We start from the raw sequence: 26,485 nt of genomic DNA, 5'->3' as shown, positions 1-26,485 counted from the left end.
CAAAATGAAATATTTATTGTATGCCCAGACACTGCAAGCAATCTAAGTGATTTTTTTTCTACTACCAGGATGAAATTGAACTCTGAATCCTGTATTCTTCTCTGGTCACAATGTTTGCCAGGATAGCAGTAACTTAAAGTTGTCAAATATCTGCATTTATGGTACACTAAAAATCCCTCACATGTTACCAAAGCAAAATAGTGTTTTTTGCTGAATAACTGATACCCTTTTATTCATGTTACAGTGGGAAGAAATTAGTGGTTTGGATGAGAACTATACCCCGATACGAACATACCAGGTGTGCCAGGTTATGGAACCCAACCAAAACAACTGGCTGCGGACGAACTGGATTTCAAAAGGCAATGCACAAAGGATTTTTGTAGAATTGAAATTCACCCTGAGGGATTGTAACAGTCTTCCTGGAGTACTGGGAACATGCAAGGAAACCTTTAATTTGTACTATTATGAAACAGACTACGACACTGGCAGGAATATAAGAGAAAACCTATATGTAAAAATAGACACAATTGCTGCAGATGAAAGTTTTACACAGGGTGACCTTGGTGAAAGAAAGATGAAGCTTAACACTGAGGTGAGAGAGATTGGACCTTTGTCCAAAAAAGGATTCTATCTTGCCTTTCAGGATGTAGGGGCTTGCATAGCTTTGGTTTCCGTCAAAGTGTACTACAAGAAGTGCTGGTCCATTATTGAGAACTTAGCTATCTTTCCAGATACAGTGACTGGTTCAGAATTTTCCTCTTTAGTCGAAGTTCGGGGGACATGTGTCAGCAGTGCAGAGGAAGAGGCAGAAAACTCCCCCAGGATGCACTGCAGTGCAGAAGGAGAATGGTTAGTGCCCATTGGGAAGTGCATCTGCAAAGCTGGCTACCAGCAAAAAGGAGACACTTGTGAACGTAAGTCACCTGTACCTTCAAAATTCATTCTGATTTGCAGGGTTTTTTGTTTGTTTGTTTTTTCTTTCAGTTTCAATATAAAATGTGTGGAGTAATGATAGTCATTTGAACACTGAGCATTTTTTATACTAGCATCCCGATTCTGTTGAATTTAGGCAAATTTATCAAAGATTGCTTATAGTGGCATCTGTACTAAAAGTGTACAATAAATATTGGTGATAATAACATATGTTGCTTGAACATAAACACACCCACTGCTCACTTATTAATATGACTGGATTTCCAAAGACCAGGTTCTTAAGCAAAAGTTGGCATCATATAGGAATGGAGGATGAAAACATCCTATATATCAGGTTGTAAAACGGAGGATGGGAACATCATTATACATTGACAGATTATGTTGTCACATAGCTTCTAAATTTGATTATTTCATCATTCATTGCGTCAAATCACTGAGAATCATGACCCACCAAAGTTGTTACATTCAGTGTTATTCTCATACCCCCACCTTTGTGTTTGCTGTTGCCAGACCTATACTCTGAATGCACCCAATGGTCAGAGAGTAGAGGTTTTATTTTCTTCGTAAATACAAAATGTCAGGTACCAAGGGCATTGGTAAGTGAGGAGTTGGAGTACGTAGCCTTATGTGTAACATAGAATCAGTAGTTCTGCTTTGCCAGAGTCATTTGGACGGTACACTTAGCCTGGAAAGACGTAGCTGACATTAGGATTTAAGGAGATGTAGTTCCTTATGATTTTAAACCCATGTTGTCTGTGCCTATGAGTACCATAAAAAATACTTTTATTGACTGCAAGTACCTTTCCAAATACATTTCCAAAGCTTTACAGTAATCTGTTATGATTATGAAGTGATTAAAATAGTCAAATTTCACTGAATAATTTTCTGAAGTTGCTTGTGCCAAAGCTGTATTGTGTGTGTGTGTGTGTGTGTACTTAAAGATAAACTGAATAGCTTTCTGATAAATCATTGGTTAGTAGGCAACAATTTTATGGAGATGAATCAAAGCGAAGATTTAGTTATTTCAAGGGATCGCTGAGACTTTTCTCTTTGTTTAAAACAGTAATAGCATGTGGAGTGGCATATGAATTTTTTTAAGGTTAGATATTCTCTTATATACCATTCTGCGGTTCTAATAATTGGCCATTTTTCTATTTAATACTGTTTCACATGACCTTAAAACTGGATAGATACGTGGTTTTTAATGTTCCTGTAAAATATCTTACGAGATTATATTACTTATGCCTTCTTAAGCTTATAAAATAAAATGCTTCACAAAAAATCGCTTATATTTTCTTTGAATTCCTAAGCCAGCAGCGTTACTCTATATTTGTACTTTCCAGTTACTATAGTTGTAGCAGGAGCAAGATGGGGGTTTCTTCCCCAGTAAACAGTACAGTTTCAGAAACGCACAAGGTCAAGTCTGTCCTATGAGTTGGCCTTGCTATGAGTTGGGTCGCTATGAATTGGCCTCGACGCCATGGCCTGAGTTTGGTTGAGTTTTATAGCAGTTATAATAACTAAAATATTTTGAAAGCTTACAATTGCCTCACATATATTAGTTCCTTTACAGATATGGGTATCATATCTACTTAAAAGAATAGAAAAGTAGAGTTGTTAGCGGTAAATAGCTTACTTGTAGTTGTACTAGTAAGTGATACAGAGTTTAGATTCAAATTTAGGGCATTCTGGCTCCAGAGTTTGAGCCCTTTAGCATTGATACTGCTAGGATAATCCTGGTAAATGGTCTGTTTCTTAAATGTCTTATTTATAGTGGTTTGGTATCCTGAATATTTATACATTATATTACTAAGATAGAATTGTCATTCTAGTGTAATATCAAGATAAGAAATGATCAGTTAAATAAATATTTAGGTTTGTGCTGTCTGATATAAGACCACATAAGGCTCTTTAGATTTCAAAATCTGGCTTTTCTGAGTTGAGATTTACTTTAAGTATAAAATATACACTGGCTTTGGAAAGTTCAGAATCCCGCAAAATAGGATACAGTATTTCAATAATATTTAAATTAGTTACTTACAAAATAATCATGTTTACAATGAATGACAGAAACTATTATTAAAATTAATTTCTATCTACTCTTTATAAAATGACTACTCAAAGTTTAAATATTACTCATGGTTTGTATTGTATTTCTATTAAACCTAACCGATGACATGTAGTAACTGAGCAGCCATACATTTCTGGCCTTGTTGGCAGAGATACTAAATACTTTTCATACATGCCATCCTGACATGAAATTAACTCTGATCAAAATAAATTGAAAAATTCTTTAAGTTTAGTTCCTATCAGCGGCCTCATTTGACACCCTCTAAGTCAAACTACCCTCTGCTTCCATCCTTCATTGACAGAATGTCTAATTTGGTAGAAAAATCCTTTAATATTTATATAAGTGGAAACAAACCAGAAACTGATGAAGACTTATCCCTACAAGTAGTCTGAGTGCTATTCCACGAGGTAAGTATCGATATTCTTAGCGGACTAATCAGTTCAGACGCCCACTGCTCTTTGTGGCTTGTAGTTCACAGTACTTGAAAGTGATGTGAATTCCACAGTAACCATTAAAAACATATTTTAAAAAACATGGAATTATATTTTATTTGTTAAAATAAATTCAGTAACATGTAGGTCTTAATTTATGTGAACTTTAAAATATTCGTAAATCAGAACATGTGAAAATGTAAAATTAGACTTGAGAAAATACTAGGAAATGCCTTTAAAGGTCTTGCGCCTTTAATATTTCATTCTTTTATAGAAAATTAGAGTATTTAAAAAATTTACTTTGTGTAATTTAGCGCAAATGAGTTCTACATTTACGTGTTAATAAGACAAAGCAAATAGGAACTGAGTTTTCTCCTTCCAATGTACAGACTTAAGTAAGAAAAATTAGTCTTTAACTGCTGGGATTCTGCGCAAATACATTTGCTGTTGAGAAAATATTCCAGTTTTTCCCTAAGTGAACAAAATCAAATTATTTAATATGATATTAAGAAAATTGTTCACATTTATTTATTCTGATTTGAGGAATTGAAACCATTTTTGAATATCAAAATTATCACCTGCAAAACACAGGCAGGTACTTCAAACCAAAGTGAAATTGTTTCCCCATGATCTGCAGGTTATTCTGCTGCGCAATAGGGACACATTAGCATTAATAGAAAACATTCATTAAAATAAAAACAAAACCTGGTTAGAGAAGGCAAAATGCGTCTTATGGCTTAACTGAAAGGTGTGCTCATTGTTGTAAATTTAGTAAAATGTTTACAACAAAAATTTCTGAATTCATAACTTGGGTGATGCTGACAAGGACATCCAGTATGCTGTACCTAGTTATAGGAATCCTCGGCTGCTCACCACAAGGTTGGAGAGAACCTCCAGCTGCTCTCATGACGAAGATGTGGCAGTTGGCTTGGGAAACCCTTTGGGGAAGCTGATTGCTGTGAGCAGAACTGACTCCATGACAATGAATGTGGTTCGCGTTTGACGTGCTTAACTATGGCACTGTGTTCATTGCAAAGCACTTTCCTTCTTGGCATACTTTCAGTACATCGCTGAGAGTATTTGCCTCTGGAACCAATCCAGGTCTCTCTCTATAGTATTTTCCTGTTTCCTTTCAATGATCCTGTAAAGAGTTTGAAAACAGATTCCAGGCCCATATTGAGGAAAACCAATGTGCTGGAGAGAGGATATGAGTGAGCCCTCAGCCAAAAAAAGTTGGTTAGTCACTTAGAGCCAAGAATAACTGAGTCCTTAGCTTTCTTGGGTAGCAGCCTATTGTGACATTTGTTTAGATTTTCCACATGTAAAGATAACATGAAATAAAAACAACTATGAAACTGATTAAAGTTTTGATTTGTTGATAGAAGAGTCCTTTTTCCTTTGTCATGTAAAAATAGAATTCAGTTTTGAGACATACATGCCCTTCAATTCTAGTAATAAATGGAAAGCTTCTAATTTTTTAAAAATAGTTTTGTAATAGGAATTTTTATGACATGTAATTCAATCTGTAAGCATGCTTTCATTATCAAGTCTCTGAGTTTTAAGATTTTCTTGGAGCTTATGTCACAATTTCTATGCAATGTAGCTAGTGTATTTCCCTCAACAAAATTTGTAGTCATTTTAAAAGTTGAAGGGTCACTTCATTTTACACTATCTTCTTACCTGTCTAAATATTTTTGGAAGGCAAAGAGAAGTGGACACTGAAACATACAGTTGGATCCCATTTAGGAAGTAGGACAATATTTGTTAAAGGGTGAAGCTAGGTATTATAACTTGTATTTGTGCAGGGAGTTTGCAGTTTATACTGAGCAGTCATGTTCATTTCACCCTTGTCGCATCACTCAGAACATCTCTCTCTGAAACATATATATAAAAACTGAAGCAGAGAAATCAGAACAACTAACAAAATTGGATGAGCATCCAAGCCTCCTTGTTAACAGTTTGTCTTTTTTTTCCGTATTACACAACACTGCTTTATTTCCTAAAATTTTACTTGACTTAAATCAATGGATTTTAGTTATATTAAGAACTTAAGAAACCGTATTGTGAGCAAGAAGACCACAGGGCTAAATTGCCTGAGATACTGTTTTGTATCTCATCCTGGAATAGTTCTTAACACTAATTATTTGAATGATGAAATATATGGTTACTTTAATTATAAAAAAATTCCAAAGATCTGCAGTTTATATTTATATGCTATTATATCAGAATCTAGAGCTCTGATATGCTTATATTATTTTTGTAGCTTAATTTAAAAAATCAAATCCTATATTTAGAAATTTCCCTTTTCATATTCATGTGAAGGTGAGTTCAAATATCGTAAGTGAATGCTTTCATTATAAGAAATATACCTACTAGTTGCTTCTTAATGTGTTATATTAATAATTTAACATGACAGAGTTTTATTCTGTTGTATATGTGGTTTCAGTGAGTCGAAACCGATGCCACAGAGTCTAATAACAATTAATTTATACATCTATAATTTATAATTATATAAAGGTTAAAACTTTCCTCATGGAATTAACAATACTTACAGTTTAAATGTGCCTTGTTTAATATTTTTAAAGCCATATTTTATTTGCATAGAAAATTAACATAGTTTACGACAATATATTTCTTAACAGATGATCTTTATAATATATCATATTTTTAGTCAGACAAGTATACACAGTCACTTATACACAGACACTCAACGTTCACTACAAGGTTAATAGCTCAGATTCGGGAGCCACATCAGGATACTAAATCCTGGTTCTACCATTTACCAGGTCTATTAAACGAGGACAGTTTCTCTAAGCCTTAATTTCCTTGAGTATAAAATGGGGCTAATAAAAATAGTACCTCCCTCACAGGGTTCTTGTCAGAAATGAATGAAATAACACATGTGAAAATCCTAAGAATAGTATCTGGGGCATAGCAAATAATCAATGAATGCTTGCTATTATCTTATTATTAATAATGAAACAAGGAGTTTTCTAAGTGAAGGATTCTTATGGTAGTGAATTAATGGACTTATAACTCATAAGTTACAAGTAGCTTTGAATATTTTGAACCAGTAATCTCATTATTGGTCATTCTAATAAAATAAACTATTTATATAACCTTCCCACTCCCCAGAACTACATATAATTTGAAATATTGGAAATAATTTAAATACCCAAAATGAAAATAACTGATAAGTAAAATAAGGTGTATTACCTTGATTAGATTTAGTCTTCAGCATTAAGTAATGCTATGTAGAAATTTTGAATTGCCTTATTAATAATTTTGAGAAAAATTGGTATTTATATAAAACCATTGAAAAATATGTCTAGAGAAAAATAGATGGATATATAAATTATCACAATGAACATTTTGGAGTGGTGTGATTGTAGGTGATTTTTTTTTCATGTATTTTTAAAACATTTCTTGAAGATGAACCTTTAAAAATAAAACAATTATGTTATAAATAACCTGCATACATCCTGCAGGGCAACTTGAATTATATCTCCCAGGCCTAGGTTTTTAAATTAGTCCTGCTTGGGTATATAACACAGGGCTTAGCAGAGAGAGCACTAGTAGATAGCAGGTACAGTTTAAGTAGTATGAATGGGGGCAAATAGTGTGATGGCGTCAAATAAAAACAACTCATCGATTTGCTGTGGGTTTTCCTTATTGCCAAGAGCTTTTTTAGGTGCTTGAAGAGACTACGGTTCTTGCTTTGATAGGAAGGCGTGCTAATGGTTAACACACTTCTCCTGGGAAACAAAAGCTTGACGGTTCCCACCCAAAGCCAGCTTCGAGGAAAGTTCTGGTGTTTTATCTCTAAAATATCGTCTCTGAGAATCCTATGTAGAGTAGTTTCTACTCTGACATCCACCAAGTCACCACTAATCAGAGGACTAGTGGCTTCAAGGGGAACTGCTACTCATTTATTTATTTGATCCAATGGTTAACCAAACACTGCCATCAAATCCATTCTGACTCACAGTGACCCTGCAGGGCAGGATAGATCTGTCCTTGTGTATTTCTGACACTCCTTATGGGACGAAAGTCCAGCCTTTCTCCTCCAAAGCAGCAGTTTTGAACTGCTGACAATGAAGTTAGCAGCCACCAGAGCACCTATAATTTAATGGATAGATTCTATTATTTCTCATTTAAAAGAAAGAAAAAAAAAACAATCAACACTTATTAAAGTTTGCGTTATACATATGATTTATATACGTTGTTGTTGTTAAGGAAACTGAAATAGCTTATAAACCCACCATCACATAGAATGAGTGTAGTCCTAGAATCCTGGCCCCTGTCGCTTAATCACATCTCTATTGGTAAGCATTTTATTTATCACAAGATCCTATATAAAATAATATTTCTTTGGGTATAGAATATTTTGAACGGTGAGACAAATGTTAACATTTTCTTTCATTTATAATAATTTAAAAATATTTATGCCATTGTCTTTTCCAATATCCTAAATATTTTTCTTTCCACACGCCCTCACCCCCAACCAGTTTCATTTATTTCTTTATACGACAGCCGGAATTCACTTCTTCAAACACAACTTAGTATTACTTTACTGTTCCGATCATAAATGGCTCCTAATTAAATATTTAAGACATCCTTATTTCTTAGGTTAAATTTGATCAACTTGACTCTGATCTGCTTAATCTGGGATTGATTTTTATACGTGTCATATTTGGACTGTTTCGCTTACAGACACAAGGGTTTCTACAATGACTCATTATTTAGCATTTGGCTTTGTACAAATAGAAAAGTAAACAAAACACCTTGACCTTTTACTATTACCTATCATATCTTAATCCTATCCTTTAAAATGGTTCTCTAACTTCTTCAGTGACTTTCTTCTTCCAAATGAATAATGGTAGTACATTTCTCTTGGTTCTTGCTGTGTCTTGCTTTTTTTCCTCTCATTTTTTTTTTCTTAAGTTTTCACTTAGCCTATCTCAGGTTGCTGGAATTCTGCCTTTAAGTTAAAATTTTATACTACGTATACCCAAGTTAGACTGTTTCTCATTTGCAATACTTATGGGTACTTTGCCCTTTTATTATCACATGCTCTCTGATATTACTATTATTTAAAATTTTCTTTTATGGTTTCTAAGCAGCTGACCATCTGACCATTACTGATTTTTACCTACATACCTTAGAACCTTGTATGTTACCTGCACATATAAGCCTTCCAATACACATTTATGAATTTCATCAAGGCTTAACTCATATAGTATCCCTTTTCTAGGCAAATATTTCCTTATTTTGAATTTATACCACTGATTTCTTGTTGTGTATGGCTACTCTCTATGGATATTTTTACAGTTTGTAGATATAATAGCCTTTCATTATATTTCATTTTCATCACAGCTTACAGCAAATAATTAGCAAACATAAGTGGGAACTTGCTTCTGATTTGAAAAAGATGTGCATCTCTGAAAATAATATTGCTGCTTATATGAGCTCATCCCATTCACATGCTCCATTTGTCACTACCTTTGTGTAGCTCTTTCTTTTTGATTTCTTCATATCCCTCCTCTAATGAAAGGAAATGTGTTTCATCCTCTATCATTATCTACCAAGGGTAAGTGCTTGACAGCTAGCCCAAAGTTTGGCAGTTTAAACCTACCAGTCACTCCCTTGGAAAGGTGCTACAATAAAAATATGATTTTGGAAACCTTAAAAGGCAGTTCTACAGTTCTATCTGTCCTCCAGGGTCACTATGATTCAAAATCAAACCATAGCCTTCGTATAATTGACTACATCTTCACCAAGAAAATAATTGGTTTTATGACATTTTCTAAAATAAGAATGCCTTGAAGTATATTTGTTTATCATATTCCAGAAGGTGACTTTTATTATAAGATTATATTGTGCTTTTCCCCCTAAATTATAAACGAGGAGGCTTCAGACAGTGTATGGATAAGTAGCATTGAACATTAATGGAAATGTTCTACAAACTTTTTGAATTCCTATCATATAGTAAAAATTTAAAAGTAAACAAAAAGCAGAATAAAAACCTGATAATAAATATCATTTTCTTAATACTTTATTCTATAACTTATAAATAATTTAAAATCAGTATTATGTCAAAATACTTTACTGGTATTTGAATTATGTCTCTATTAACGTATAATTTTTAAAACTATAAATTATTCACTTTATACAAGCACTTTTTTTTTTGCACAGGTAATATGTACAGTCCCTTTTCTTAGAAGCAACCTTGTTACCAGTTTTTTTGTATACTTTCTAGTGATACTTGTACATAGTACTAGATACATATAAATATGTATGTGTATATATTATTCTATGTCAAAAAGAGCACTATGATCCTTAAAATGAATCTGTCATAATTTTTGTATTAGAGCATTTTAGAATTCACTTTAAAATATAACCTATTTTTACTAATCTTTAATCATCTTTACATATACCCATAGTGCATTACACATAAAAACTGAATAAGGAAGAACAGTAAGAAGAAATGAAGGACAGGATGAAAGGATAATGAAGGAAGAGAGTAAATACAAAATTAATGTGTCTGCTTTTTTCCACCATGATTTGTAAGAGTAGTCTATGACTTCCTAGCATTTTTAATTAACTAAATTTTGGCAGGTATATGTGTCATTCTATATTTCTAGTCGAAGTTTCAATTGCCATCAATTTCTGCAAGCAATGTAGTAAAACAAATCCGGAGTGCCTTTAAAATTTGCATTTAATTTAATTTGTGTATCTAACTTCTAGCCATTTCCTTAAGGAATCAGTACTCTGTGAATGCTTTTATGAATGACCATATCTTATGCAGTATAATTAGTTATTTTGCATAAGTAGTATTAACATTATTTTCATGATAGCAATTTGAACAAGCTACGAATTGGGATGTACCATTGGAGATGCAGTGGCTGAGGAGTTCAGTGGCTAACCAAAAGGCCAGTGTTTCAAACCCACCGACTTCTATGTAGGCATGCACATAAAAACTTAAGCATTTGTTACGGAGGAAACTTTCAGAAGATCCCTTTATTATAACGTATGCCATATTTAAGTTAAGTGAAGTGATTCCATTTCCTGAAAATTACCTTGAAAATTAGTTTTATGAACAGATGCCCTAATTAAAATTTTCATATAGGTTTAATACTTGGTCAGTAGAAGGTAACATGCTCATATAATTGGAGATATTTTAAAATCCTGTATCATAAACAATTCAACTTTGGGTTCAAGTCAAACCAGTGGACTATAGACAATATTTTTATTATCTAGCTGTAATATAAACTTGGTTAAAAGCCACAGAAATGAAGGGAATCCATTGTATTATTGACCCCAGGGCTAGGCAAATTTGAGCTGCTGGGTAGAAGCTTGGAAGCTCAAACCCACCCGCAACTCAGGCTGTAAGCTTTTGGAGTCATTGACAGTCTTGAAAGCCCATTATAGGATTGCCATTGGTCAGAAATGAAATAAAGACAACATTTTCACTAATGTCCTGTGAACTTATAAAAAAATATATATTAAAAGTTTAGTGTTTGATTTAATTTGTTTAGCTATATGTAAACAGATGCTGTATAGACAGCTAAGGAAAATACATTCTGGGGTACAGTAGTTTTTTGAAAAGTCAAATGGCTTCCCATTTATGTAGTGCCTGCTTTAATTCATTTGGGTCATACTTTAACGGTTTTACTGTTGGTCATATTATGCCTTACTTTCAGTGTATTATGAAAGCAAAGGCCTTTGAACACATACTGTGTTTTTTATTTTAGTACACATGTCACCCAATTAACACCTAGTCTAGCTGCTCAGCTATGGCAGGGTTAGCCTCAGACCTGCAGGGAAGCCATTAGCACTGGATCGCAGACTTTAGAAAACCTGGAGTTCCACATGGTACAGACTATGAATACAATCCGCTACTGACTGTAGGATTGGCGATTTCAGTTTACCCAGAAGTTCCTCAGAAGAAAGGGCTTATGATTTACATTTGAACAAAGAATGAAGGCAGCAATTGTAAATCTTAATGGAAGCCATTAAGCTCAGTCACATAGAGGGTCATCATGAGCTGGGATTGACTGAAGTGCAACTGACCTTAGGTACAGAGTTAGAACTGGAGATACAAATACCATGTTGCTTTTTAAATAATGTTTAAGAGCAATTTAGTGATATTATGAACTATTATTGATGCTAGGCTGCCTGCGTGTTTCTGCCCTCAGTGGATGACAGCCGCCAAGCTCTATTTAACACACACTTCCACTGTCACCTGCCATCGAGTGGATGCGGCTCTTAGTGACCCTATAGGCCAGCGTAGAACTGCACCTGTGGGTTTCTGAGACTAACACTGTCCTGGAGTGGAAAGCCCTGTCTTTCTCCTGTGGAGCGGCTGGTGGTTTCGAACTGCTGACCTTGTGGTTAGCAGCCCAGTGTGTAACCACCATGCTACTAGATCTTAAAAAAAGGTCCGCTCAAAACTGACTTCTCAGGCCATCTGCTGAGCCTGCTGAATTCATGGCAGAGAGGTCAGCTTGGGTTATGCTAACTGTATTTTGTGTTCCTAAAGTAGAAATTTCATAAGTTTCTCAAAGTACAGAGGAGAAGCATGGAAGCTTATGAAGAGGAAGTTTTAAGAAAATCGTAAATTTAAGTGTTGAGAAAAAGGTCGGGAAAGTTATGCATAAGAAATGTTTGTCTGTTATTATAATGTAGCTGTTCATTCTTAGAAGGTAGCAAGAGCAGTCCTAGGGGATTTTGTTGAGGAACATCACCCATCCATTCTGTAGCCCTGTTATTGCCGCATTAGATATTTTTTTTGGTTTTCCAAAATGGAAGAACATTTCAGAAGACTATGGTTTGAGTTCCTTGAAGATGCCAAAGCTGCTTTATTGACATGGTGTAATGGAAGACTGCAAAATTCTTTGGTGAAAGAGCTAGAAAGAGGGAAACACCATTTTCAGAAGTGTGTCTACCGATGAGTGCTATTTGAGAAGCATAGTTTCACATTTTCAAATGTTTGCTTAATAAAAGTTTCTTAATTTATCATATATACCCGTGTATAAGCCGAATTTTTCAGCACATTTTCAATGCAGTTTTTGTGGTAAAATTAGGTGCCTCAGCTGATATTCGGGTTGTTTATACTTGAGTATATATGGTATATAAGTAATTTTTGGCTTACGCTTAGATACTTGTGTTTATTATTTTTTAGTGTTGAATGATCAATAGTCTATCATGGTTACTATTACATATTTCATTTTTAAAGACTATAATTCTGAAAGAGTCAAGGGTAGAGAAGGTATTAAGAGGGAGGGAGTAGTAGAATATAACTAAATAATACATTTGGCTTAGGAATCAGCGATATGACATGTTATTTGCCTTGAGAAAAAACAAATGGGTATTATAAAGTTCACAGAAATGTTCTGGAAATCCAGTGATAAAATTCTTGTCTTTCCTGGGGAAAACCCATGTTCAAGTGCAGCTACCACCTCTTTCCCAGTGGAAGCTAGCATACCGTTATGCAGCTAAGCAGGTGTCAGTGGACCTCATATACTAAGATCGTCTAGGAAAAGGGCCTGGTCATCTATTTCTGAAAATCAGGAGATTAAAGTTCTAGAGCACCTGGTGCTCCATGAGAGAAAAACAGGGCTTTCGACTCTTGTAAACAAGGGCAGTTCTCTGTTGTCCTAGAGGGTCGCTATGAGTCAGCATCAACTCGATGGCAGTGAGCTGAGTGAGTGGACAGATGGTCGTAATAGCTAACAGTGATGCATTTTATTTTAGTTGGATCTTTTCTACAAAGCTGTTTATCCTTGAAAAGAAATGGGAGATAGTATTCCCCCCTTATTTACTCAAAAGTAGTAAATTTATGACAGCATGACTGCTCAATGAATAATCTGGCACTCCCTGAGAGTATAATCTTTTTGAATCGGACAATTTTAGATTTCAAATGTATAATTATTAGAAAAAATCCAGAAGTTTTTGTTTTTTAAAAAGCTGATTAACTGATGTCCCCATTTATAGTTTAGACGATGCAGAAATGACAAATCCCAAAATAAAGTGAGTATGTTTTACTTTTTACAGTTTGCTTTTTACTTCAACTGCACACAAAGATACACATATATATCTGTACATATGTATATGTATATCTTTCAATATAAATATAGACTGTAATATATAGATGCACATACACATGCATGAGGGGGCTTGAAAAAATATATGGAAAATTTAATTATTTTTAAATCCATTTTTCCACAAGAATTTTAAAGCCCTTTTTATAAAGACATAATACCATTAGCCCCTACAGTGGGGAAAAAATTCACAGATCAGCATAAAGGACCAAATAAATAACTTTTATTTTTCTCCATCCCATTTTAAGATTTCTATATTGGCATGTGTTCATTTCTTAAATAGTACATGCTGAATAGTTAAGGATTTTTCTGTGCAAAACTTCTTAATTCACAATTGAGAGACTTTAGAATATTCTTGGATTATTGAATTTCTTTAAACACAAAGCAAAATAAAGCTACCTTTGTAATGTCTTTAAATTATGCATCAGAAGGCAGAAAATATTTTAGCCATAAACTCTTGTTTATTTTTCAAGTAGATATTAATGCTTGCTCTGCCCATTATTTTCATTTCTACAGTAGTTAATCAAGTCCTCAGATTTTTTAGCAATTAGCATGTTTTCGCTATTGTGACTATTGTAAGTAAATGTGTTTTAATATAAACACCCTGAACACTTTTATTAGAGTGTCAGAAGCCTGTGACTGGGGGGAGGAAGCAGAGGTTCCTCCGTGTGACCATGCGCTTTCTGGACTTGATCTTGTTTAAGAAAGATTCAGAGTTCTTCAGTCTTGCAAGGACAGAGTGACAGTCATGCTTCTGTAAAAGGATTTCTCAGAAGTGACCTTTAAAATTAACATTTGTTAAGTTTAGCTATTCTCGTTGTGAATTGAAGCGATAAAAATATGGAGCTCCGGGCTTAGTAGATGGAGGCTGAATTTCAGTTTGTGAAGGAAACTTGACATGTACTTTTTTTTTTTTTAAGTTTGCTATTTGGGCCATCCTTCTTACTGTATCTAATGCTTATTCTGCCCAAGCACAGTGAACAAGTGCACTGTGTGTTTCAGTACTGATCATATAACATTGACATTTTTCTCTTGTTTTGTAAAATTTTCCAGCATTGGCACTCACTTCTGATTCAGTGTTTTCTGATTGACTTCCAAGACTATTCATCAGACTATCATTGTTTATTCATTCTTCCTTTTTAATATATCTCACACTTCACTGTGGTAAATTGGTGATTCTTTTATATCTGTGTTCCCTCTAATGATTTTTGTCCCTGAGTCTTCTCATTTCATGGCTTATGCTCATGTACCATCTCAAAATTCTACAATGCTAGTTGATTTAAACATTTTGGAACATATCTTCCCATCTATTAAGTGTGTTAAAATAGTGAAATTCATTCTCTTCTCTTATCTTTGTATTTGGTTATTAAAATATAAGTATATGGTTGACAGTATTTTTGTCCTTGATTCCTTACATAACAGTGATTTTGTATATTGTGTAAGTTGAAATCAAGTTAATGGCCAATGGCTTTTGTGTTTTCAGCAATTCAATGGTATGCATATTAATAGTAAAATAATAAAACTGATTGAATTTTGCTATTGTTCTTAGTATTGCAAGGTTTTTAATCTAATGGTGTCATATCCCTCTATTTTGAACACTAATACCTAATTTTACATTTCCATAGAACTCTTTATGGGTCTAATAGTAAAAATAGTTTTTACTATTTTAAATCACTCATTTTTAATTACTTAAACATAATTTTAATTATTTATAAAACAACTTACAAGAAAATTTTACAATGTCAGCCGAGGAAAGAATTTTGTAATAGAAAAGTAAAGTGACACAATTAAAAATAAATGTTTCAAACCACAACAGTGTCGTTGGGTGCTGCTGAGTTGGTCTGGCTCCTAGTGACCCCAGTTTACTGCATGGCCAAGCTTCCAACATTTGAATTCCACCGGTTTTTATAGAGCCAGGAAAATCAGCCGCTCTTTGATCACTACCAAAGGTTATCGTCCTTTCTGTAACACGTGCTCTGTGAAATCAAAATCACCACTGTCAATCAGCACCATGAAGGAACTCAGTCAAGATGTGTCTTTGAAGATTAATCAGCTATATCTTAATCCTTATTTTTTTCAAAAATCTCTAACTGTTCTTGTTATGAATCTTTGAAATCTGGAGACAAAAAAACAAATGAGAGCCTAGTAATAATTTAGATACGCGTCTTTACCCCCTTTTTTGGTCAGGAAGGCAGAGTAGGGCGATACTGAGAAGAGAGCAGTGTTTGCACTCTGACATACCTCCTTATGATTTCCCGTTCTTAGGGATTTTCTGTCATTGCGCACTCCTGCCGAGACAGCAAACGACATGCCAGGTTTGTAAAAGGCAGCATAAATATTCAGGACCCTGAGAATACAGCTCATTTAAGCTATTAAGTCACAAGCTGAGACAGGTCGACTTGTTGAGAAGCAAAACACGGGTGTATGACAGAGTCCCCATAAAGCACACCTCCTTTCGCATAGCTAGGTGGTTATTGCCACTTGCTAACACAGATCAAGCCTACTTTTTCATATAGGTTAATTTACATGGAAACTTATTTAAGTTTTATTCATATAAATGTGAAGGGCATTGTTGTGTATTCATTAATGTCAATAGATAACTAGCTGTCACTTGCCAGTCAGAGAGGCTCCGGGTAGAATGTCGACAGTGATTGATGGACAAGCTCATGAGAATATGTTCAGGCAGACTGCTTAGGCCAGTTGAACACATAAAACCGCTCCAGACCAAAATTCGGAAGTGAGGACTCACATTGACATTTTTTATTTTTTCAGGAAGGTTGCATAGAATAAGGAGCATATTTAAATTTGGTTATTTTAGATTTATTTTTCCAGAACATTTATACAGTAAAATCCTATCCCGTTCCACAATTTCCAGATGTAATTATCTGGACCTTACAATGTAATGTAATGACATTGATGATATTATTTACATTTTGTTAATATTTTAGTTACTTTTTTTCTAGTTATTTGACTTCCATTTACTTATTTTTTTCCTGCCCTCAACCTCTTCTTCCCTATGTTTTCACATATCTGCTGAATCTCTGATCTTATCTACATGACTTAAAAAATGGTCATACTCTAGAGAGGCAATTTTCACTCTGTTAAAATAGTTTTTTAGGGAAGGTGACTGAAAGGGATAGTTTCCAGTTAAGAAAGGTAATCATGAATGTAGTCTTGGGGACGCGTCCAGATTCAGTAGGTCCAATAAATTGGATTCTTTAAAAACTTCAAATTCTTTTCCACATTTCTCCATTGTGTTCTTGTTCAGAATGATCAGTAGTTGTCGCCAGGAATACCTGGTTCTTTTTCTATTAAGGTAGAAAAGGCAGTGGTTATGACACTAAGTCCTGCTGTAGCATCATTCCTTTCCTCCTTGGGGTGTCTTCTTTTTTTGTTGTTCCGAATGAAAAGGTACCAATCATTGTACTGTAGATGGGTTCTCGGAGCTTTTAGGAGCCCAGACATGACTCATTATACTGGAGGAAGAACACAAGCTTAAGAAGTATATCACACTGATTGGCTGGGTTGTCCTGTGAGGGTACCACCCCAGACCTCCAAACACGGAGAACTAATCTCATAAAATGATCGGATATGTCTAATTATAGGATCACCCCCTCTTCTTTAGCGTGTTTTTCAGTTAAATTTTCCAGTTTCCATGCTCTTTCCCTACCAAGGGGACCACAAAAAAGTTTGTAGGGATCTTTCAGTATCCTGTAATTCCATTTTCCATGGGCATTTTGGAGTCCCCGCATATGCAATTTATATATTTGTTATTGACTCAATATAATGTCCTTCAGGTTCATACACACTCTAAGATGTTTTGGGAACTTACACTTCTTTATTGCTCAGTAGTATTCCATTGTAAGTATGCACTGCATTTTACTTATCTGTTTGTCTCTTGGTGGGCACTTAGATTGTTTCCATTTTGTGCTAATTGGAAATAGTGCTGCGATAAATATCACTGGGTAGAAATTCATTTGATTTATAAGGTCAATTTTAGCATTTTAGTACCATAGTCATCAAATAAGAGTAATGACTGATTTGCCTTTTTTTTTTGTAAAGTAAGGTATTTTTTTCTGCCTCATTCTTGAGAAACATTTTTTTATTTAGTGTGTGTTTGTATATAACATTTGAAACTTTTTTTTAGGAACATACTCTATTTGAGAGAGTAAAAGTTAAAACAATTGATATAAAGTCTATATTTACTAAAAGTAAGAGGGGATTATGTCCCTGCATTTTCCTTTGAATGACCATTGGCTTTGTTTTCCTTTAAAGGGCAACCCTACCTTAAAAATTATACTTGTTTTAGTGATCGAGATGAATAAGATATCTGTAAGAAAATATGTGGCAAGGAGTAATCATTGACAATTATTTTAAACTTTGTTAATTTTCTCAACCTGAAAGAAAGCATTAATACTAAAAAGGAATATGCAGACTTTTAGAACATTTTAATATAGACTTAATTTTTAGTTCAGAATACATGAAAATTCTATTTTGATTCTAGTGTTAAGCTATTCACATTACCTTATCTATACGTTCAGATGAAATCTGCTTAATTTTAATACCTTCTTTTACCACTGAAGAGTAGGATCATTTATATATGTAAACACATGTATTAGTGAACTCTGCGATGCAAATGTTATATTTTACATGGAATAAGTAATATTAGCATCTATATAGTTTTATTTTTAGCTGTTTTGAGGCATTAATACTGTTAACAGCTTTATAGTTTTATTTTTAGGTGTTCTGAGGTAATCATTAATATAGACATAAAATGATTGTTTTTCCAAATATGTGTTATATGTAAATCTCCTTATAAGAATTTCCTTTATTTCACAATACAGTGTTTGAACATTTAGATTTGAGAGTATATCACTTCTTTCAAATTATGCAACACCAATAACAAATTTCCAATATATTAAAATCCTCCATAACCAGAACCCCAAAGAAGCATAAACTTTATGGCAATATTATAGCATCTTTGTTAGAAATGAAATATTTTTATTTGTTGACTTAAAGTGAGAGAAAGCCACATTTTAAAGTGTCATCAATACTAGAAAGTAAAATTAAGTGTGAAAAGGTTGCAGAATATTTTTTGGATGCAGTCATTCAAGATTACCGTTAGATCCGTAACTGGATGAAATGATCGGGATGTACTTTTTTCCTAACTGAATCATTAAATGGAATAGTTTTGCATGACAGTTACTTTCATACCAGTCATTCATCAAAGTGACGTGAGATTTTATTTTTTATTTAGAAACATACTATGGCATTACATGAGAATTCATCTCTACAGGCAAATGACATATCACTTTCATTAAAGTGGCATTGGGAAACTGAGATAAATAGTTCAGCATTTTCTTTGCTGACATGATGTTTGCTTGTCTGATTGCATCTTTTCCAATAGACAGCAGAGAAGCAATTACCAAAAAAAGACATCCGTGCCAAGGTTTAGCTAGCCAAAAAGAGCAAGCTTTTGTGTGTAAAAGGTAGAGAATCCAATTGATGAAAATGTCTGGCCTCGTTAGTACCAATAAAGCTGAAGGCCACTGGGAAGCTCCGAGAGGGTCTTTTGTTGTACAGCTAGAAAGAGACCCACACTCTGACACTTTGGGGAGCAGGGTCAGCAAGGAAGATCATCCATCTTCTTCAGTGGCAGCTCTCTGTCAGGTTCTAACCCTGTGCAGTGGAAGAACTACGCCTCTACTGTTGACACCAACCAATTCTCAGCCAAGTGTAAATGAAGCTAATATTCACTGACCTTATGCATAGCAAATGGAGGCCAGTGTGTCATTCGAGAAATAATGTTATCTGACACTTCAAAAGCGAATCAAAAGCAAATGATGGCTGAAGAGAGAGAGAGTTGGTCAAGTAAGCAAGGATGTTTCCTCTAGCATTTTCACACTTTCAGTTGATTTTCATGATAGGCACAGGTTTACCATTTTGACACAGATTAACTTTGAATTATTTTCATTTACATGTCATGACATTTTACACGCAGGGCTCCACTGTTTTGTTTTGTGGAGCCCTAGAGGTTTGCTGTCTTTGAGTCTCTTACATGGTGCCTACTCACAGAAAGAGAAGATTCCGTTTGTGCTTATAAAAGACGTAAACTGCAAATACAATTCCTAGTTACCACTTCACATTCAAAATATAATGAAACAGAAAATAATTCCTCATTATTGTAAAAAATGGATTGGTCTCATCAGAGAGCAAGACAGAAAGGCTCTATTTTGCTTTCACTTGTAAAGCATTGTCTCAAAGCTTCTTTTCTGTCTGTTTAATAATGTCTAGTTACAATTGAATGGTCATTCTTAGTCCCTAAATCAAAATTTTTATGCATTTTGTTTACTTGGAATTATATCTCAAAGTTTACATTGTGCATTGCATATTCTGAAGGATTTTTCATGGTACCTTTTAAAAATTCACAAAAATGACAGGTAAAATGTATCTGGGGTTACAAAATATCTTTTAATAGTATTAAGTAATCACTGTATTCTAGAAATAAAAAATCACCATGAACAAAATTTGGACAAGTAAACAATCATTTTAAAGAATGTGTGGAATTTAAGGCTTAGGAGGGAGACATAGTGTTGCATTTCCAGAGCGTTTCATAGTAAGCAATTATCTGGCAGGGTGGATTTCAGAGAATCACCAGGCAGATCTGCTTGTAATTGACATCAATGGTATTTGAACTGAAAAGAAACAGTTAAAAAATTTTGGAATATGTTTTTTGATTTTTTGTTCACTTCATCAGTCTGGTTTATTTTGTATTTATTAAAAAGAGTGAGCATGTTTTCTGTTCTACAAATCTTGAAAAGATAGCATCTGATGAGTAAGATGTTTTCTTTTCTTCTCTTCCTTTTTTTTTGATAAGTAGCTACAATCGGATAGCATCAGACACAAAGTTTCATCCTGGGAATGAATCTTTTTGAGCCTGATCATATAAAGGCACTAAACATTTGTTCCATCAACTCTTATTATTGTTCCACATTTGTTTAAATCTAAGCCACTCCCAGTAAAATGATGCTCAACGACAAAAGAGTAATTATCCATGTTGACAGCAACTTCACCCGAGTTCTAATATTTCTCCCTCTTTTCCAGTTGTTTATTCTTTGCAGGATGTAACAATGATCATATGTGAGGCAAGTGTTTAGAATTGTTTTTGTTTATGAAATGCATACCCTCTCTGCACTTGCAGATTTAAAATTCATTCCGTGGACAGATTATTTGCAAAGCACACTGACAAAGAGTAACTTAATAACTTTTACTATTCTTGTTGGTTGTAGCCTAAATTGACTTCATCTTTTATTATTTAGAATTGCAATAGCCTGCTTGTTTGGTATCTGTAGAAAAATCTAGTAGACACAAATTCACACAAATACATGAACTGTGGAAAGACAAGTCTTTTATCTTTGAGATAAATTTGCTCTAAGATATTTATACAAGCTAGTCTAAGTCTCCTCATTCAAAGAGAAGAGTGAAAAGGAGGGCTAGCATTCATACACCTTTTTTGCTTAAACATTTGGCATTACTTTGTCGTGGGTTTTCTTGATTGCTTCAGCTATCCCATTGTACAGATTTCTGCAATCGTGTAGAAAAGGAAGAAGGAGTTAACAGGCAGTGGATATGTGCTTCACAGGTTCACTGGTTAATGGATTTCGCTAGGTGTTTTAATCTAAATTGAAAAGGCCAATTGTACTTTATGATCTGTAGAAGTCATATTAGATTAGTAACACTGAAGTCTAGAAACCAAAGTGCTATTTCATGCTGCTCATTAAGTCCCAGCTCCTTTGCCCCATTTAGTTCAGACCTGATAGCTCAGCATAGGGTTTTTAAATGTGAATTGGTGTACTTTGTTGTTATAAATACCTCTTAAACAAATTTCTAAAAATTATTTCTGGTTGAATAATTTTAAATAATGGGGTTGTCTCAAAGGACTTCTTAGTTTATTCTTAGAGGCATTGCTTTGATGGAAACGTCTCGGGTCAGGATGGTACTAAATATCATTCAGAGAGCAACACTGTACGGTTTTCACATAAAAATAATGGTACTTAAGATTTTAAGGAATGAAACAAATGCTGAAATCATTTAGGCTCCTAGTTTCTGGTCACAAATTTATGATAGCTAAAAGATTGTATATGGCTACATACATCATGCCACATCAATACTAATTGTGATTTTGTAGAACTTGTCTTCAATGACTTTTAAAATTTTAATTCAATCAGACTGTAATGTGAAAGCATCCTTTCCCATGCTAATTACAATTATTGCAATATATTAAGGTGCAATGAAATAAACTATCTTGTTCTAACTAGTGTCAGGTTTGAGGAGCCCAGCACCACAAGGGATAAGATGTTGACTGCTAACTGAAAGGTCAGCAGTTCTGAACCCAGCACCTGCTGTGCCAAGAAAGATGTTCAGTCTATTTCCTGAAAGATTATAGCATTGGAAACCCTATGGAGTAGTTCTACTCTCTAGGGTAGGAAATCGACTCCATAGCTGTGTGTCTTAGGGTGTGTAGTATCAGGCTGAAGATGTTCTGCACAGTAAGAGATTCCTATAATTAATAAAAAACTTACACAAATGTTAGTTGTCTTTATGAAAGAATTTGTATTTCCATTGATTTTCAGAGAGCAAAAATAATTCAAGCAAATTAATCCTGAATTTTATAAACTGTGTTTTAATTTTTTGTGTTATAGTGTAGATTTGAAATGAGATATTTTTAAGGGTGGAAGATATAATGTTATATTATATTTATATTGGCAACACCACATGTAATAATTTTCTAAACTGCATTAGGTTAATGTTATATAAAAATATACTTTTGTATTTTCACAGGACAATTTGTACAAAAATACCAACAGCTTTCTGTTTCATATGCTTTTGTTTGCACTCTTTATATGTATGTATATATGTATATGTATATTTAAGTATACAGATTTTTTTGTAATATAATGAGTGGAATCATCATAAACATGAACAGTGGCATCGCTTACTGAGAGCCATTAACGTTGTTGGATCTTTTTGTTTGTTTTTTCTTTTGGCAACTGACAGAAAAAATAAACTGGCAGTTCTAGTTTGGGTCTGACATTTTCCATCTTCCTGTTGAGACAGCCATGCAAAAAGCACACACAGCAACTGAAAAGGTATCTATCCCTTTGAGGACTTGGTTGATTTTACTTCGGATTCCTACCATGTTATTGGGGTCAAGGATTTCCGGAGAGCTTGACCTGTGTTTGCTGTCAAGAAAAGTGGGTGATTTTCACTTTCTATACCTGCAGGTCTCTGGAGTTATGTATGGATTGGAATTTAGTGTGCACTGCTTTGTCAGCAAAGCTGTGGCTTTCTTTGACAGTTGTAAAAGATCCTGAGAATGAAGGAATTGAGTGTAAAATTGCTCTTTTTTCCTGTAGAGCAAGAGACAATGTAATTCAAAAAAAATTATAACATGCCACATATATATTTAAAATATTAATGTTGCCATTTTATGATTCAGTAAGTATGTCTAAAGTTGTCTTATAATACCCTGAAGTGGAAAGCTTATATTTTGAGTCAAAATCTAACTACCATTCAGATTCAATTTTAGGTTTTCTGTCTCCTAAACTACAAGAGTTTGCCATTTGCTCTATTTTTAAGTATTTACATTAGGAAGTCATAGGTTTAAAAAGTAGGTTATTTTATTTCATTACTCTCCTTGCTAGCTAATTGAATCTTCCTTCCTTTCTCCCTCCCCTCTTTTGTCTTCTTCTTTCCTCTTAGACTTTATTTATATTTAAAACTACTATCCATGATATCTTTCTCAGTTTATGAAGAGCCGTGCTAAATCCTTTCTTATTTGTCCCTCTTCTTTTGTGTCTGAGGAAATTTATGGATGTATTTCTTCCTTTTGAGGCCTCTTCCATACCAAGACAGAACCATTCATGTAACAAGAGGTCAAGATCCTAGAGTTTGTGCCTGGAAACACTATAAAATTATACTGCGCTATTTGAATATCACAAAGTCTTTTCTATTTCTCTTTAACTCTCTTGCCAGTTGTCTGCTTTCTTGGACCAGTGTATTGTATCAGTAGTTTTTTAACAGCATGACTCTCATGTTTCCATCCGCACATTTCTAACTACATTGGCCTTTGTTGACCTCATAGGAGAGATGGAAGTTTCCAACTCCGTGGGCTCCTCTACAGTGCTAGTGCCTCGTAGAAAATCCAGAGGGATTGCTCTCCTCAGAGGACACTCATAACAAGGGTACACGTACTTTTAGGTTAGATTTAAATTTTGGCAGTTTAAATTATTGCCAAAATACTATGCTGTTTATGGAGGGAAATGGGTTAAGCAGAGAAAAGTGTAAAGTATAGAGAGATTGGAGATATACTGCAGGGCTGCCTAGAAGTTGTTGTGTAACTGCCGGGAAGCCGGTTGCACCGTGGTGACCCTGGGCATGCGTAGTAGGATTGTTCGCTAGGTTTCCAAGGTTGGGACCTTCTGGATGTGCACATCCTGGGTGGATTCTAACTGCCAAAATTTCTACGAGTAGTTCAATGCCTAAATGTTTGTGCCACTCAGCTGCTAATGCATAGAGGCTAAAAGATCAAACAGCTAAAATAGTGGCATTCACAAAAATTCAGTACTTAAAAATTATATTGGGGAAAGGCAGTTGGAATATAAAATGAATTTAACGTAGCTCAACAAACATTTCTTAAGTGCTTCTTGTTTATAGATACCCCTGATAAATTTGTCCAGGATTGAGATGAATTTGCACACACTAATAGATTGCCAGGTCCACTTTAAGTTAATGGTGTTAACAATCCAGCAATATATTTTTTACTCCATTTGAGAAATTGCATTCTACCTTATACTTTTATCTCTCTCTCTTAAAGAAACTGTTAAAGCGATTTTCAAAAAAGTATAAAGAATAGTACGATGAACACTGTAAAGGTTTTTCGACTTTCCAATTAAAAAAATGTATACCATCTCTCCCACTTACCCTCTTTTTTCCTCTTCTGCCCTCCTTTCATTTCCCCCCTTTCTATTCTCTGTTCTACCCCTCACCGAGTGACTTGAAATTAAGTTGTAGGCATCAACATATCTAACAGCAAAATACTTTGCCTCATCTCCCTAAAACAATGATTTTCTCCTCTAGAAACACAGTACTATCCGCGCATCCAATAATTTTACATGAAAAAAATTAACAAAGAGTACACTGCTAATTACCTACTTTATATCTCAAATTGTTCTTTACAGGTACTTTTTATATTTTAACTCTATAATCCATTTGGTGATAGAGTCTTGGTGGCATAGTGGTTAGGCAGGGGGCTGCGATCCCCAAGGTCCAGCAGTTTGAAACCACCAGCCTCTGAGGGAGAGAGACAGGGTTTACTACTCTAGGAAACAGTTACAGTCTTGGAAACTCACAGGGGTAGTTTTACCCTGTCCTGAAGCATCTCTATGAGTCATTCAACACAGCATAACAGATCCATTGCTCTCGCCTTAGTTCTGACTCAATAGGACAGAGTAGAACCCATAGGGTCTCTAAGGCTGTAATCTTCTCAGGAAAAACAGCCACTACATCTTTCTTCTAAGGAGCAGTTGGTGGGTTTAAACCACCAATTTTGTGACTAGCAGCCCGGTGCATGAACCAGGGTGCCACCAGAACACAAGATCATATGTGTGTTGGCTACTGTTTTTCAACCTCTTTCTCTATAACTTTCCTCCTTAATAGCCCTAGGGTTTTTTGTTTGTTTGTTTGCTTTTTAGATAATTTTATTAGGGCCTCTTATAGCTTTTATAGCAATACTTATATCAATTATATCAAGCATATTTGTACATGTTACCATCATTATTTTGTAAACATTTACTTTCTATTTGAGCCATTGGTATCAGCTACTCTTTTTTCCCTCTCCACCCCCCTGGTGACCCCTTGGTAAATTATAAATTATTATTATTTTCATACCTTACACCAACCGCTGCCTCCTTCCCTCATGGTTTTGTTGTTCATCCCCCTGGGGGGAGGAGCAGTTATGTGCCAATCATTGTGATTGGTTCCCCCTTCCTCCCCACTCTCCCCACCTTACCGCTACTCTCCTGGTATTGCTACTCCCATTTCTGATCCTGAGGGGTTGATCTGACCTGGATTCCATGTGTCATGAACTCTTATCTGTACCAGTGTACTTGCTCCAGTCTAACTCACACTGGAAGGCAGGACTGGGGTCATGATAGAGGGGGGTGAGGATGCCTCAAGGAACCAGAGGAATATTGTGTGTTTCATCAGTGCTATACTGAGCCGTGGTTGACTCATTCCTTCTTGGTGACCCTTCTGTGAGGGGATATCCCATTGTCTGCAGATAGGTTTTGGGTCTCTGCTCTGACCCTCCCTTGTTCTCAACAATGTGTTTTTTAGGGGGGGTTATTTGTTTGTTTTGAGTCTTCTGATGCCTGTTTCCTGATCCTGTCGACACCTCATGATCACACAGGCTAGTGTGCTTCTTCCATGTGGGTGTGTTGCTTCTCTGCTAGATGGCTGCTTGTTTTAACTTCAAGCCTTTAAGACCTCAGATGCTATATCTTTTGATAACTGGGCACCATAAGCTTTCATCTCCACATTTGCTTGTGCACACATTTGTCTTCAGCGATTGCGCCAGGTGGGTGAGTATCCAGAAGACCAGGTTAGAACAATTTGTTCTTGGATTGAGGGAGGGCTTGAGCAGAGGCCCAAAGTCCTTCCACTTCCTAAGTATATTGCCATATAAATATATGCACATAGGCCAATACCTCTGTTTTTATGAATTAATATATTGACTTACGTGCACACCAATGTTTATATCTCTCTATATAGCTTTGCTTCCTAGATCTTTCATCTGTTTCCTTTTACCTTCTCCTGCCACATCGACATGTTCACCCTTCTTCTGTCTCTTATAAATTGCTCTCAGCTAGATTGGTGTTGCTCCAACA

At 34.9% G+C, this 26,485-nt stretch overlaps 1 protein-coding gene across 5 annotated transcripts in view; it reads left to right on the top strand.

Moving 5' to 3' along the window:
- Positions 1-26,485, top strand: part of EPHA7 (EPH receptor A7) — a 192,434-nt gene that overhangs the window by 7,953 nt on the left and 157,996 nt on the right. For all 5 annotated transcript variants that reach the window (XM_045294526.1, XM_004710917.4, XM_004710916.2 and 2 more), the window contains exon 3: positions 245-914. In XM_045294526.1, coding sequence (XP_045150461.1) covers positions 245-914 — 670 coding nt within the window. The remainder of the gene's footprint in view (positions 1-244; positions 915-26,485) is intronic.

This window comes from Echinops telfairi, unplaced genomic scaffold (assembly GCF_000313985.2).
Source record: "Echinops telfairi isolate 266 unplaced genomic scaffold, ASM31398v2 ScPeMD7_3533;HRSCAF=4204_0, whole genome shotgun sequence".
NCBI classification, from domain to species: domain Eukaryota; kingdom Metazoa; phylum Chordata; class Mammalia; order Afrosoricida; family Tenrecidae; genus Echinops; species Echinops telfairi.
Note: the sequence above shows the minus strand (reverse complement) of the source record. Positions and strands in the feature narration are given on the sequence as shown.